Source organism: Syngnathus typhle, linkage group LG4 (genome assembly GCF_033458585.1).
Source record: "Syngnathus typhle isolate RoL2023-S1 ecotype Sweden linkage group LG4, RoL_Styp_1.0, whole genome shotgun sequence".
Taxonomy (NCBI): domain Eukaryota; kingdom Metazoa; phylum Chordata; class Actinopteri; order Syngnathiformes; family Syngnathidae; genus Syngnathus; species Syngnathus typhle.
In genome coordinates this window covers 23,127,565-23,140,518 of record NC_083741.1, presented here as the reverse complement: position 1 = coordinate 23,140,518, position 12,954 = coordinate 23,127,565, and the positions used below count along the sequence as shown (strand labels likewise).

Genomic DNA, 12,954 nt, shown 5'->3' with positions numbered 1-12,954 from the left:
AGTAAATTCGACTCCAGACTACGTGTGATGTTCTTGAGAATGAGATGGAGCTTGAATTCGGCATCTTTTTTTTTTTTTTTTTTTTACATCAATCTCTTCCAGTAAACTGGGAAAGGTGATCTTTGCAATGTGTGTGTGCTTTGTGGATTTCACCCAGGCTTATCAGATCAACAGTAACATTTGAAGGCGGACAAAATGAAATGAATCTGCAAAGTTTCATGACTTTTTGTGGTGTCTGAAAATCAAAAATATATTTCTGTACAGCTCAACGAGTCCATTTCAGTCAGTGTTGAAATAAATACAAAAAAAACAAACACACAGCGTCGGGTCTTCAGAGGCCAAAGAAACGTCCTGGTGTCCACTCTGGTTCTCAAAGAACTGTGAGGTCATGGCAGGATTTGGACTTCTGCCTGAACGCCATCTTCTTGTTGTTGCGTGCAACCATGCGGCCCAGAAATCTTTTGGCTTTCTTGCTGATGCTTTCTCTGCGCCTGCAGTTGGCCATGCGTCGCGCGTTCTCCTCTTTGCTGTCCTTCCTTAGGCGGATTTGCCGGACGATGCCCTCAAACAGGTCCTGCACGTTGTGGTGGAGGGAGGCGGACGTCTCGATGAACTTGCAGTCAAACACCACGGCGCAGGCGCTTCCCTCTGCAAAAAAAAAACGGAGACGTGACTTCTCGGTCCTAAAAGCGGCGGTAGTTTTGTAACTCTTCTTTTGAATGCAACTTATTTGACACGGCTGCTTATCTTTCTTGACTTACCATCAACTGACACTTCTCGAGACCTGACCAGGTCACTCTTGTTGCCCACGAGGATGATGGGAATGTCTTCAGACTGCCTGGCCCTGCGTAGCTGGATTCGCAGCTCCGACGCCTTCTCGAAGCTCGACTTGTCCGTCACGGAGTAGACGATGATGTAGGCGTCGCCCATCCTCATGCACTGATCCTTTAGCCACTGGCTGTTATCCTTCATCGGAAGACAACATTGCGGCTTTTAACACCCATGACGCATCCGAATGTGGATAAATGTACAAATTTAATAAAAATAAAGAAAATTAAAGATAAATAAAAATATGTATCATGAGCCTCACCTGTTCCCAGATGTCATACAGCACAATGGAAGATTCTTCTTCATCCACCATGATACATCTGTCATAACTGTTTCCTGGAAGGGCAAGAATAAAGATGTTACACCAAAACAATCTATTTACCGTAATTTTCGGACTATAAGTCGCACCGGAGTATAAGTCGCACCAGCCATAAAATGCCCAAAAAAGCGGAAAAAAAAACCATGTATATAAGTCGCTCCTGAGTATAATTTCCCCCCCCCCCCGCCCAAACTATGAAAAAAAAAACACGATTTATAGTCCGAAAATTACGGTAGTTGTCTTTTTGTGGGTTAAGCAGATCTGGTGAGTGTCAACAAATGTTGCATTTGTGACAGCTGAGTTGCTGCCTGGATGGAAATAGCAATAATCAGTGTGTACACTAGTGTGCAGCAATAAGGAAGCCACCCATCAGAGCAAGTTTGCCATCACGGATTTGCCCAAGTGTAAGATTTATCTAGCCAGCCATTTTCTAAACGCTTTATCCTATTTCATGATTAAGTGTCCATTAGAAAAACTGGACTTTTTTTTTCCCAGCAAAGAAATGTTCCACCTGACAAATTTCATCTTTTCTTGATAATAATAAAATAATAATAATAATAATAAAATAATAATAAAAATAATAATAATAATAATAATTTTACGCAGATGTAAACTGTACTACTGAAAAGACAAAAAAAAAAGGATTTAAATTCACACCTGACTGTCAAAATTGAATACATACATTAATGTATGACTAACCGGTGATTTGCTCATTAAATGAATCAACCTTTGGTGACGCAAAGGACATGATAAGCGGTCATTGAATGATGACTCATTCTCCGCATGCCATCATTTACCTGCTTCATCGCAGTCGTGACCGGCGTCCTCAACTCCACCAAAGACGCGTGCCAGGCTGGACTTGCCCACGCCGTGCTCCCCGAGGAGAACCACTTTATGCACTTGCGAGTCGGCTTCGCTTCCGGTGGAAATAACCGAGTCCGAGGAGTCGGACGCGCAGCTTCCCCGGTGCTGGTCCTTCTGCGAGGTGCAGCGCAGCAGCTTGGACAGCTCGTCGCATTGTCCGTTTGGCTGCACAGTGGTGGCGCGCAGGTCCCGGTCGTCCACCGGCATGCTCCTCCGGTGAAGGTGGCTCATGTTGACGGGGAAAGGCGTGCTGCCTCTCCGCAGTTTGTCGCTTTTGTTCAAAGTCATTGTTTGAAATACAGACGACCTGTAGATAAACGGACCACGTTTTAGTAGTGGTGTCATCCGCAACGTTTTCACTAACCAGGTCTTAATCCAAGCCAAATAAAATCGCTATCAAATCACTTACTAGGTGGCGTGAATAAATCCGAAGATGTCAGGTCCAGTAATCCTGCAGTAGTGGCTTTCTTTCGGTGACCGCCGCTCACTTTATTTATACGGAAACGCATGTGACGTCACGGGGAATCGCGGCCCATGCTTATTATAGTAGTGCGTAACGGCAGCATCACGGGAGGGAGGGAGGGAGGGGGTGAGTGGAAGAGCGGAGGAATTTCCCTTCCGTCAAGCCAAATGGAGCATCCTACTCCTACGAGAATATTAGCGAAGGGAAAGCCCACTAAAAGCTTGATATAAATATTTAATTGAGGTACGGAGAGATTTGCCGGCAAACCGTAAAACGCATTGGGCACGTCCGTGAATCATCTATGCGCTTCATCAACCATGACAATAAACCCACGCAGGCATGATTAAAGCTGGTCAAGAAGAAAACCGTGCAACATTTACCGGAGAGGCCGATGAGAAATGTAAACATCTGCGCTTTGTCAATTCTATTTGATGAATATGTCCGGATCTAAAAAGGTAGAGCAATACATAAATCATTAGCTTAGAGCTGCACGAGAAGGACAAAGATAATTCCATTAATCTATTAACGATTTTGCAATTTGAAGACAAAAGCGGACATCGTGAGGTTGAACTTAATGGATCTCATTTTTTTAATGTACCTATGCGAGTGGAGGCTACGTCATCGTTCACAAGCATTACCAATGGGGAGTTTCTGGTAGCGTGCTGTTGCTTCCCTCTTGTGGCGATATTGTGTACTGCAGGTCAGGCCTCCCTCTTATGGGCAAGTTCTGTTTCAACTGTTTAAAAAAAACAATACAGCATACAAATGAATTAAGTGAGAAACATCAAGCCGCTCTAATGATTTGGGCATGAAACCTGATTTTATTCAATGAATTATGAGATTAACAAAAGTTCTAGCACCAATTCTGCAGGCTGTTAAGCCATAATTGAAGAATTGTACTTTAGGAGGCAAATTCAGCGCCCGTTTTAAGGACTTTTGGAATTAAGGCACCTCAAATGGATTCTTCGACTTGGCTCTCAGGCTCAGTCTCTTGGAATTTAGTCTGCTAGTGGGATCATTGGCTTCCCTGGGCAAGCCCAGGTACTGACAGGGGGCGCGACGTGAACGCTGATCCCTTGCCCCCCATAATTTACCCCTACCTTTACCTTTTTCATTTAAGTATTTGAGTTTGTTATTGAGTTTTTGTTGACTGTAATATTTACCTTCCATTACACTTTGAGCTTCTTTTAATACCTCCCAATGATCAGAACATTGACCATGGTTGTTTTTTTGTTGCTTGACAGTTATGTCACATTTTAAGAGCACAAAACAAGTCTTAACCAAACAAGTCACAAACAAAATACCGCTGAGTTTGCACTCACCTTAATTTAACCTTCCATTAAAGTATTTCTGTTTGACACTTTGTATACCTCCCAATGATCCAGACATTGCTAATGGTTGATTGATACTTTTGTCCCACCTTTAGAGCATAGCATTTTTACCAAACTATTCGCAAACCAAAAACCTCTGACTGAGGTTGCACATACCTTGACCCTTTTAACATTTCCATTAAAGTATTTTACACTTTTGTTTAACCTCCCAGGCATTTTAAGACTGCACAATCGTTTCGTTTTACCAGTTTCAGATGATCATAATAAATTCACCAGAAAGTTTGATTGTTGCTTTGCAAATCATCAAACAAGTCACAAACAAAATACCTTTGAGTTTGCACTCACCTTGATTACCCCCCCTTTAACGTTCCTTTAAAGTATTTGTTGGACAGTCTTTGTATACCTCCCATTCATCATGGTATTGTCACACATTTAGAGCATAACATTTTTTACCAAACCATTCGCACACAAAAAAACCTCAAACTGAGGTTGCACATACCTTGGCCCCTTTTAACCTTTCCATTAAAGTATGCCATTTTTGTAAACCTCCGCAGCATTTCTAGAAGGCAGAACCATTTACAGTTTTCCCAGTTTCAGAGGACCATACTAAATACACCAGTTAGTTTGATTGTTGATTTGAAAATTACCAAACAAGTCCCAAACCAAATACCCATTGATAATTGTATTGTCACACATTTAGAGCATATCATTTTTACCAAACAATTCGCACACAAAAAAACTCTAAGGTTGCACATACCTTTAGCCTTTCCATTAAAGTATGACATTTTTGTAAACGCCCATGCCATTTTGAGAAGGCAGAATCATTTACAGTTTTACCAGTTTCAGAGGATCATAATAAATACACCAGAATGTTTGATTGTTGATTTGCAAATTACCAAACAAGTCACAAACAAAATACCTATGAGTTTGCACTCACCTTAATTTAACCTTCCATTAATGTATTTCGGTTTGACACTTTTTGTGTACCTCCCATTGATCCGGACACTGATAATAGTAGCTGCACACCTTTAGAGCATATAACATTTCATACAAAAAAAAAAAAAAATTGCACCTACCTTGACCCCTTTTAACCTTTCCATTAAAGTATTTGACATTTTTGTAAACCACCCAGGCATTGAGAAGGCAGAATCGTTTAAAGTTTTACCAGTTTCAGAGGATCATAGTAAATACACCAGAAAGTTTGATTGTTGATTTGCAAATTACCAAACAAGTCACCAACAAAATACCTCTGAGTTTGCACTCACCTTGATTACCCTGCTTTAACCTTCCATTAAAGTATTTCTTGGACACATTTCATATACCTCTCATTGATCCAGACATTGATAATGGTATTTTCACACAGAGCATTACACTTTTACCAAACAATTTGCACACAAAAAAACTGAGGTTGCACATTCCTTGACCCTTTTTAACCTTTCCATTAAAGTATATGACATTTTTGTAAACCTCCCTGGCTTTTCGAGAAGGCAGAATCGTTTAAAGTTTTACCAGTTTCAGAGATGCAAAATAAATACACCAAAACGTTTGTTTGATTTGCACATTTTTGGTTTAAGTCAAAGTCACCTTTAAAACACATGTCAAGACATACAAAGAGATCCAAATTGCGTTTCCTACCAGCGCAGTTTTCACAATCAGTATGCATATTCCCCAAGTGTACAACATCCAGATACCTTGGCAAGTTTGATCAGTCATGAATCGTGCAATGTGTAAGACCCTAACATGGGAAATAAGCACTTCGGTGAATTTGCTGGTTGGCTGCACGTGTGGGGAATTTAACCCTGCCGCAAATGGAATGAGTTATGTATTCCGCAAAGTGCAAAGTGTAGCACCCAAATGTAAAGTTTCTGTAGTGTATGCCCTTGCACAGGTTCAGCAGTCATGCCACAAAATGAAACACGTAGAAAAAGGTAATCAGCTCTTACTTTGAGTTGACGTGGGATGAGAGGAAAAAGGTAGGCTTGAGACAAAGCGAGGAATATATTGCAGACGCAATCAGGTAAGAGGATGTGCAGCAGGTGAAGGCACGCCCTGGAGCAGGTACGCACAAAACGGGGGCGAGGCGTCGGCCAACATTGACGTCACGCACATCAAGATTCAGAGAATACGTTGTAAATTAAAAATAATTTAAAAAAAAATCTCTTGAAATCTTTGCACGTCTTTATAAGATTAAAAAGTAGTGCAGAATGTCAGGGATTAAATACCCAAATTAGAAAAAATAGTGTAATTGACCCCCCCCCCCCCAATATATTGTGTAAATGTTGCCACAAGATCTCAGGAACACATTAGAAAATAGTTTGTTTATTTCAGCATTCACAAATATAAATGACAAATGGTCCAGGTTTGCAAGGCCATCTTTGCTGACCAAGAACATTTCCGATTTATATTTTTTACATGAACCTATCTGTAGTTTTGTCATTATAGTGTTTTCTATTCATTTTGAAGTATTTCCCATAGCTACACTGCTTTCATGACAATTTAATTCATCTGCCCTGGGTTAAATTATCCCCCTTTAATATTATTACCAAATTGTGAGTGACATCCCATTTTAATTTAATCTTGAAATTTTCATAACACAGGAATAAAAACACCCACACAAACTTCATGGACTCAATGTTTTCTTTAATGAGATCTTTAACAAAAAAAAAACATTTGATTAAATATACAATAAAATGGCAAAGGCCATAAAAATGGTTGCTTTGCCAACTGTTCAAAATTATGACAGACAATGAGGACTAAGCACCACAATTATGTTCTTGTACCATGGCTGGACGTGCAAACAGCTCGTTGTTGGAAATCTTGTGACACGCACGTCCCTGGAAGGAATTACATGGCAAACAGAATGAGGAACGCCACCATCAGACAGAAGAGACCCATGGCCTCGGAGAGAGCAAAGCCCAGGATGGCGTAGGAGAACAGCTGCTGCTTCAGAGAAGGGTTCCTGGGAAGATAAACACGCACAAGTCAATATTCTTCTTTTGTTTTGGAGCAGGTTGGTAAAAGTCGTCTTACCTAGCATAGCCAATGATGAGGCTACCAAACACCGTCCCAATACCGGCTCCGGATCCGGCCACTCCGACCGTGGCAGCTCCAGCTCCAATGAACTTGGCAGCGGTGTCGATGTCGCGACTCACTGCGCTGGTCTGAAATCCGCGCAGCGCCACCTGCGACTGGTAAGTGGCGACACCTTGTGGTGGGAGCAGTGCAGCAGTCTAGAAGGTAATAGATCACAAACAAAGCAAGTGCACAATTTCAATCCAATAAAATGAGTGTGTTTTCCAAAACGCTTGCTTGTTAGCAGGTTCTTTTTGTTATTTTCCTCGCTTCGGGTCCTTCGACATGAAATCATTTCCATTTCGAGGCCAACCACTCAAAAGCACTTTGGCTGTTCTTCTGAATAATGCACATCAAATCCCATCTGATGAAAATGCCATTAGCTTAACAAACTGCTGCTCACCTCTGCCCTCTTGGCATCGGACACCACAGCTGCTGATAGTGGCCTGTACAGAGCCCGAGATCCCGCGCGGATCTAGAAAAAGGGGGACAAAAATCATAATAATTAATTAAATCAGTGCTGAAGTATAATTACTAATCATCTAATAGAGCTGCGTGCTGTGGGTCACATTAAATTTAGAACAATTGTATACAACATAGCCTCCATTTATAGCAGTACTAACAACGTATTGACTCCTCATCTGATTGTGCCACGCAGAGTTATAATTATTGATTTAATTTAATGTGGGATTTTTATATCGACTAAAATTTGGATGGCGCAAACAAGTGCACACCTCTGCACGTTGAGTCGTCCTTGTTCAGACAGGCTAACTCTTTAGCATAGGCTAACTCTTTAGCTCCTTTGGCAGAGCAACAAAGCTGGCAAGTGCGAAAAACATTAAACTAATGCATCTGCCATTGACTAAAAAATGACACATTCGCGTTGTCGTTTCCATTCGCTTTGTGGAGCCTCACCAAACTGGGCGTTGAGACGAACTTGGCGCAGGCATACATCACGACAGGACGTTGGAGTCGGGTCAAGCACCGGAGCTGGAGGTGATTAAGATCTGCACAATGACAAACGAAATCCATTTTAAACATCAAGTGCACATTCTGGAGACAACTTGCGACATGATGAGAAAAACGCTAGTGCAGAGTACGCATGCAGAAGAAAGGTCAGCGCAATCGAAAAGGTGGTTGCCAACAACAAGAGCGAGGAGAATATTCAACAATGTCGCTTGTTTGAAATTAATATGGAGCGCACGGGGGATAGATATCGTTTTTAAATAATAATTTAAAAAGCGCTAAGAGAGAAGAGATTAGCCCTTACCGGTGACGAGTGGAGGTCGAACGCACGAGAGGATTGCGCATGCGCGATGTCCTCCGGGTTGACTTCCGGTGTCAGTGGCGTCCCTGAGGTCACCGCTAGGGGGACTCTGCTGGTTGAGCGCATTGCAAACCCAGCCGCCATCTTGAACCGGGAGTCACCGGTTATTACGTTTGCGTTCACCCATGAGCTTCTTTGCTTTACATGGATGGAACAAATGTTTGCATTTTCAGCGTATTTACGTAAGACATTAAATGATACAAGTGGAAAGCTAACGCCGAGACTTTTGTGTTCGTTACTTGATCACGATGCGGTTCTAAAACACAAGAAGCCAAAACGAGCCTCACTTCAGGTAAACAAAGGCGGCGACTTAGTTTATTTCACTATTATTCTTTAACGATTTAACGATTGTTACTCATTTTTTTATGCTATGGACACCGATGAATAATACTTTTAGTCAAATTCAGCGTGGTCACAAAATAGTGTTTAACGCAATGTGAGTGCATGTTGTTTCAAACTACCTCCAGCAGATGTCGCCACCGCTTCACGCCTGGAAAGTTGTCCATTTAAACGACCGTAATAACCTAAAAACATTTCGATCGACTTGTTTCTAAAAGCCGAGTTTAAAAAAAATCAAATTAAAAAAATGGCGATATTGCTCAGTCTTTTATTTTTATATAGTAGAAGAGTCAGTCCATCAGTTACATAATAAAATGTTTGACACTGTTATATTATATAAGATAGAGACTTAACAGTATTCATCCCCTGCAGAAAATTCTGATCCAGCAGCATTATGCACCACCGATGATACTCGTACCCAACGTTGAGAACGTCAGCACAATACAAAGCTTGCATAACAGTAAATTGACCACTGTCCAGTTTGTTTGTGTAAATGTACTCTAGACCAAAACACAAAAGCACCTGACTGTGCTAGCGGGAGGATTCTCTGAATGTCAAAATGTTTACTTGCCTCCTCCTGGTAGGGGATCAAATAAGGTTCCTCGGATGGATGACTCATCCCTGTATAAAATTTCCCGTGGAACGCTGCTATCAAGCCCCTTTAAAACGATAGGTCGAAATAAGAAACTGTCTGCATTCTTTTCTTAACAGGTGAGCAGAACAAGTAAAAAGGAGCGCTCTTCATGCCAGCTAATTTTGGACTATTTTGACCATCAGTACCACAAAGAGCTCGGGGAATCGTGGACATCTGCGAGGTCAGTCGAGTTTTCGATATTGACGCACGGCCTCCAATTTTTGCTTACTGCTACCGTTTGACAGATCGGTGCTGCTCGACCCGTCGTCTTGGCAGTACGGGGTGTTGCTCAATCGCTTTACTGTAGTGACAGACGTCAAGCGTGTCCTCTTGTCAAAAGGCTTTTCGGCGCTACTGCCTCAGAAAGAAGCCCTGACACCGTCTGTGTTCGGTGCTGAATGTCAAACCTCCAAAGGCTCTCCCTCCAAGCGTCCAAGTGAGAACTCCCATCTTGACGACAGCTCTCCTGCTGCCATTCAGCGGCCTCAACGGGACGGCGCTTTGGGTCCGCCGTCCTCGTGGCTGCAGTGTTATTTGCACCCCCGCCCGCTGCGTTTTCCGTCGCAGGCTCATCGGGCCGGCCAGCTGAAGCAGTACTACCTTCTCAACGCCGCCTCCGTGCTCCCGGTGCTGGCTTTGCAAGTGCGAGATGGAGAGAAGGTTCTGGATCTTTGCGCTGCTCCCGGGGGGAAAGCTTTTGCTATTATGCAGTGCGCGACCCCAGGTGACTCGGCTGCACTTAAGCAGCCTTTTAACAATTAATCCTCTAACAGAGCTGGGCAACTTTAGTGCATTTAAAAAACACACAACGGAAACCATTTTTTTTTCTTGATAGACAGTATATACTTCAGGTCAGTAAATTAGAATGTTGTGGGGGAAAAGAAAATATTCGAAAAGTCAAACGTGTCAACACTTGGGAAAATCGCTTCCTAATTTCGACATTATTTTTTTTTTATTACATTTCTCAATATTTATATTTAGATAAGGGGGTTCAATACCTTAAAATCTAATAATCAAAAACGTATTTTGAAAAAAAAAGTGAAATATTCATATATTACATCATGTTATGCAATATTCCAATGTACTGAGCTGCACCTCACACAGCCTTCTTTTTTTTTTAATCTTGACGAGGTGTACATATATATTTTATAATCCGCCGCTGTTATTCTGATTTTCTGAAGCTGTTCTTTTTTTCCAGCATTCCTTTGCTGTAACGAACCCGACGGGCACAGACGCGACAGGCTGATGAAAACCTTGGAGTCTTTCCTGCCTCGCTCATTGAGCGGCCGAGTGGTTGTCTCAGACCGGGACGGACGCTCCTTCGGGCAAAGCCAGGCGGGGACTTATGATAAAGTAAGCAAACCTTTGAGTTGATTGTTTTACAAAAATAATAAGAACCAACACTAAAAAAAAAAAAGCACAATGAGTCAAGAGCCTATTTTTGGTGGGTGACATATCTTTTCACGTCTGGAAACGCATGCTGAGCGGCTTTGAGCAAATCAACGGAAAAGCTGGATTAGCAGCGGAGCATGAACAACATCTCACTTGCGTATGTCGCCGCGCGTGTGACAGGTCCTGGTTGACGCTCCGTGCTCCAATGACAGGAGCTGGCTGTTCTCGTCTGCTGGCCAGCAGGTGGAACAGAGGTTAAAGGAGAGAGGCAGGCTGCCGCAACTCCAGCTCCAACTGCTACGGCGAGTCACACGTTTCATTTGCAACTTTTTCCAACTCCAAAATGACAAATCATGTCTTCATGAGAATCCCTTTTTTATTTTTTTATTTCTAATGAATGAGTGAAATTACATTCGAGTCACTCAATTGCAATCACTGGCCTGTAGGTCAATCAAAATAATTAGAAAGACGTCGGAGAGCTAATCATTTAACGTAATGTGTTTATTATCGAAGTTGCATTATGCACTGCGTCATACTCTGAGCTTCTGAAATATTCATCCACGCCAGGCAGAAAATTAGGAACGGCTTTTAGCCAGCGGAAAAACGAGCGCCTCCCCGATCGGCATTCCACGCACGTAACGCGACGGCTGCTAAGCGTAGGATGAAAATGTTGCGAAAAGTTTTTTGTCAGGCTATTTGTCTTGAAGTGCGTTGTTGATCTTCTCCCTCGCAGGTCTGCACTGTCAGCGGTGCGTCCGGGGGGCACGGTGGTCTATTCAACATGCACCTTGTCCAGCGCCGAGAATTTTGCCGTGGTCGAGGCCGTGCTCAGAGACTGCCCCGAAGCCCAACCCGAGGACCTCTGGGAGGAGATTGCGCTTCCTTTATCGAACTACTTCGCATTTAGCTCCGCTGGCCGCGGGCCGGGACCCAACACCCAGCCACGTTGCAGCGGCTCGTCCTCGTACGACCGCAAACTGGGCATCCTCGTCGTGCCCCAGCCTCGTAAAACTTGGGGGCCCATGTTTCTGGCTCGGCTAAGAAAGAGGAAATAGAGACATTCCAATTTTCCTCCAAAAGTATCCCGATAATTTAGAGATGCTGTATTCCCTTTATTGTCAATTAAAGACTGAATTAGAGTTTCTTTTTGCACATGACTTCTTGTTTTGATTGTTCCCTTAAATTTAAATAATCGGTCTTGAGGGCGTGAGTCTTTAGTCAAAGTGGCACACTTTTATCAAAATAAAGTGGCAGCAGTACTTTGGCAGAAGTTGTTGATGGGGTCTCGAACGCACGCGGTCTCGTTCGAGCAGAAAATGTAAGAGCGGTAATCATGTCATGAAGTTAAAGCTCCCCCGTTGCTGTCCTACACAAAATTAGCAGCACTTTTAAGTAGCACTACATCAAATTATACACCTTTCAACAAGTCATCAAGTTCTATCATCCCCCCCCCCCAGAAGCTCATTACCTCAACGCTGCCGTCACGCCAGAGTGGTCAGTGCAACTCTCGACCTGAACAACTAAAATGTCCTTGAATGCAGCATTCTATCTTCTCAGCATTAAAGTGGCACTAGTGGACGAGGTCCACTTTGGAGAAGTGCCAAACACTACAACTGCATGTGGATGATTTATGCCATTAAGATTCACGCATTGTAACCCGAAGGAATGAGTTTGGGTTGGGAGCTGCAATCCTCGGCCTCCACCCTAGAAATTCTGCCTAGCAACATCTTTGACTTGATGAGAAAAATAAGAAGAAAAAGTTGCTGTATTTTGTAATGAGTCCAAATCATATGACAAGTCTGTGCGTTTTGGAATTTTCAATGATAAGCAGAAGGGATGGGCGAATGCCGATACCAGGTATCGAATCAATACCCGGCCTTGTTTCAAGGTATCAGTGCTCTCGTATTGGTTTTATGATCCGTAACTAAAGGCATAAATCTCTGTCAGATCCACACAATTACATTTTTATAGATATTTGTATAGATTTAAAAAAATCTGTATCACAAGTACTAGTAGTGATGGTACTTGGTGACGAATAAAAAGTTGAATACTCGTATCGGTATCAGTCTGGGGAATAAAAAAAAACGGTATTGAACAAACCTAATAAGCAGTATACCGTTTTTTTTTTCTTTTCCTGGGATGTTTTTCTTTCCCCCCCCCTCCCTCGGCCGGCATCTTTTCCAATCCACCTCGAACACACACGATTGAGTCCATTTCTCGGGCTGCTCTACTTCTGCTGACCTTCTTTGAAATCCAGCGGCCCGATCTCGTCTTCGGTAAAGCGAAGGATACGTGGACGATACGAGGTGATAAGCGAGGCTACAAAACGGTCGGCCATCTTCCTGACCTTTGCCTGAACTCCGCTTTGTTGATGTTCCCCGTGTT

General features: G+C 42.8%; 3 protein-coding genes across 4 annotated transcripts; 1 reads left to right on the top strand and 2 right to left on the bottom strand.

Annotated features, from left to right (window-relative positions):
• Positions 1-38: 38 nt before the first annotated feature.
• rrad (Ras-related associated with diabetes) lies at positions 39-2,521 on the bottom strand. 2 transcript variants are annotated; one of them, XM_061277433.1, is made up of 5 exons: positions 2,421-2,521; positions 1,945-2,318; positions 1,091-1,164; positions 762-966; positions 39-648 (listed from the first exon to the last, which is right to left on the bottom strand). In XM_061277433.1, the coding sequence occupies exons 2-5, from the start codon at positions 2,297-2,299 to the stop codon at positions 371-373; spliced, it is 912 nt and encodes a 303-aa protein (XP_061133417.1). In that variant the 5' UTR covers positions 2,300-2,318; positions 2,421-2,521; the 3' UTR covers positions 39-370. The 2 variants fall into 2 exon arrangements, with proteins under 2 accessions (XP_061133417.1, XP_061133416.1); XM_061277432.1 differs by having other exon boundaries at positions 1,945-2,487.
• A 3,903-nt stretch (positions 2,522-6,424) lies between these two features.
• Positions 6,425-8,229, bottom strand: LOC133153058 (ATP synthase F(0) complex subunit C3, mitochondrial-like). The gene is made up of 5 exons (XM_061277092.1): positions 8,148-8,229; positions 7,793-7,884; positions 7,281-7,352; positions 6,836-7,035; positions 6,425-6,764 (listed from the first exon to the last, which is right to left on the bottom strand). The coding sequence occupies exons 2-5, from the start codon at positions 7,829-7,831 to the stop codon at positions 6,650-6,652; spliced, it is 426 nt and encodes a 141-aa protein (XP_061133076.1). The 5' UTR covers positions 7,832-7,884; positions 8,148-8,229; the 3' UTR covers positions 6,425-6,649.
• A 31-nt stretch (positions 8,230-8,260) lies between these two features.
• nsun3 (NOP2/Sun RNA methyltransferase 3) lies at positions 8,261-11,726 on the top strand. Its single transcript, XM_061277090.1, has 6 exons — positions 8,261-8,496; positions 9,255-9,358; positions 9,423-9,901; positions 10,376-10,530; positions 10,750-10,871; positions 11,303-11,726. The coding sequence occupies exons 1-6, from the start codon at positions 8,353-8,355 to the stop codon at positions 11,622-11,624; spliced, it is 1,326 nt and encodes a 441-aa protein (XP_061133074.1). The 5' UTR covers positions 8,261-8,352; the 3' UTR covers positions 11,625-11,726.
• Positions 11,727-12,954: the final 1,228 nt, after the last annotated feature.

Coding starts and splice junctions, on each gene's coding strand:
- rrad (XM_061277432.1), bottom strand. CDS start 2,356: ATGACACCACTACTAAAACGTGGTCCGTTTATCTACAGGTCGTCTGTA. Junction 1,165..1,944: donor TCACGACTGCGATGAAGCAG/GTAAATGATGGC, acceptor TTGCCCTTCCAG/GAAACAGTTATGACAGATGT. Junction 967..1,090: donor TGTATGACATCTGGGAACAG/GTGAGGCTCATG, acceptor CTTCCGATGAAG/GATAACAGCCAGTGGCTAAA.
- LOC133153058 (XM_061277092.1), bottom strand. CDS start 7,831: ATGTATGCCTGCGCCAAGTTCGTCTCAACGCCCAGTTTG. Junction 7,036..7,280: donor CCGATGCCAAGAGGGCAGAG/GTGAGCAGCAGT, acceptor ATTACCTTCTAG/ACTGCTGCACTGCTCCCACC. Junction 6,765..6,835: donor CTCATCATTGGCTATGCTAG/GTAAGACGACTT, acceptor TTATCTTCCCAG/GAACCCTTCTCTGAAGCAGC.
- nsun3 (XM_061277090.1), top strand. CDS start 8,353: ATGGAACAAATGTTTGCATTTTCAGCGTATTTACGTAAGACATTAAAT. Junction 8,497..9,254: donor CAAAACGAGCCTCACTTCAG/GTAAACAAAGGC, acceptor TTTTCTTAACAG/GTGAGCAGAACAAGTAAAAA. Junction 9,902..10,375: donor TATGCAGTGCGCGACCCCAG/GTGACTCGGCTG, acceptor CTTTTTTTCCAG/CATTCCTTTGCTGTAACGAA.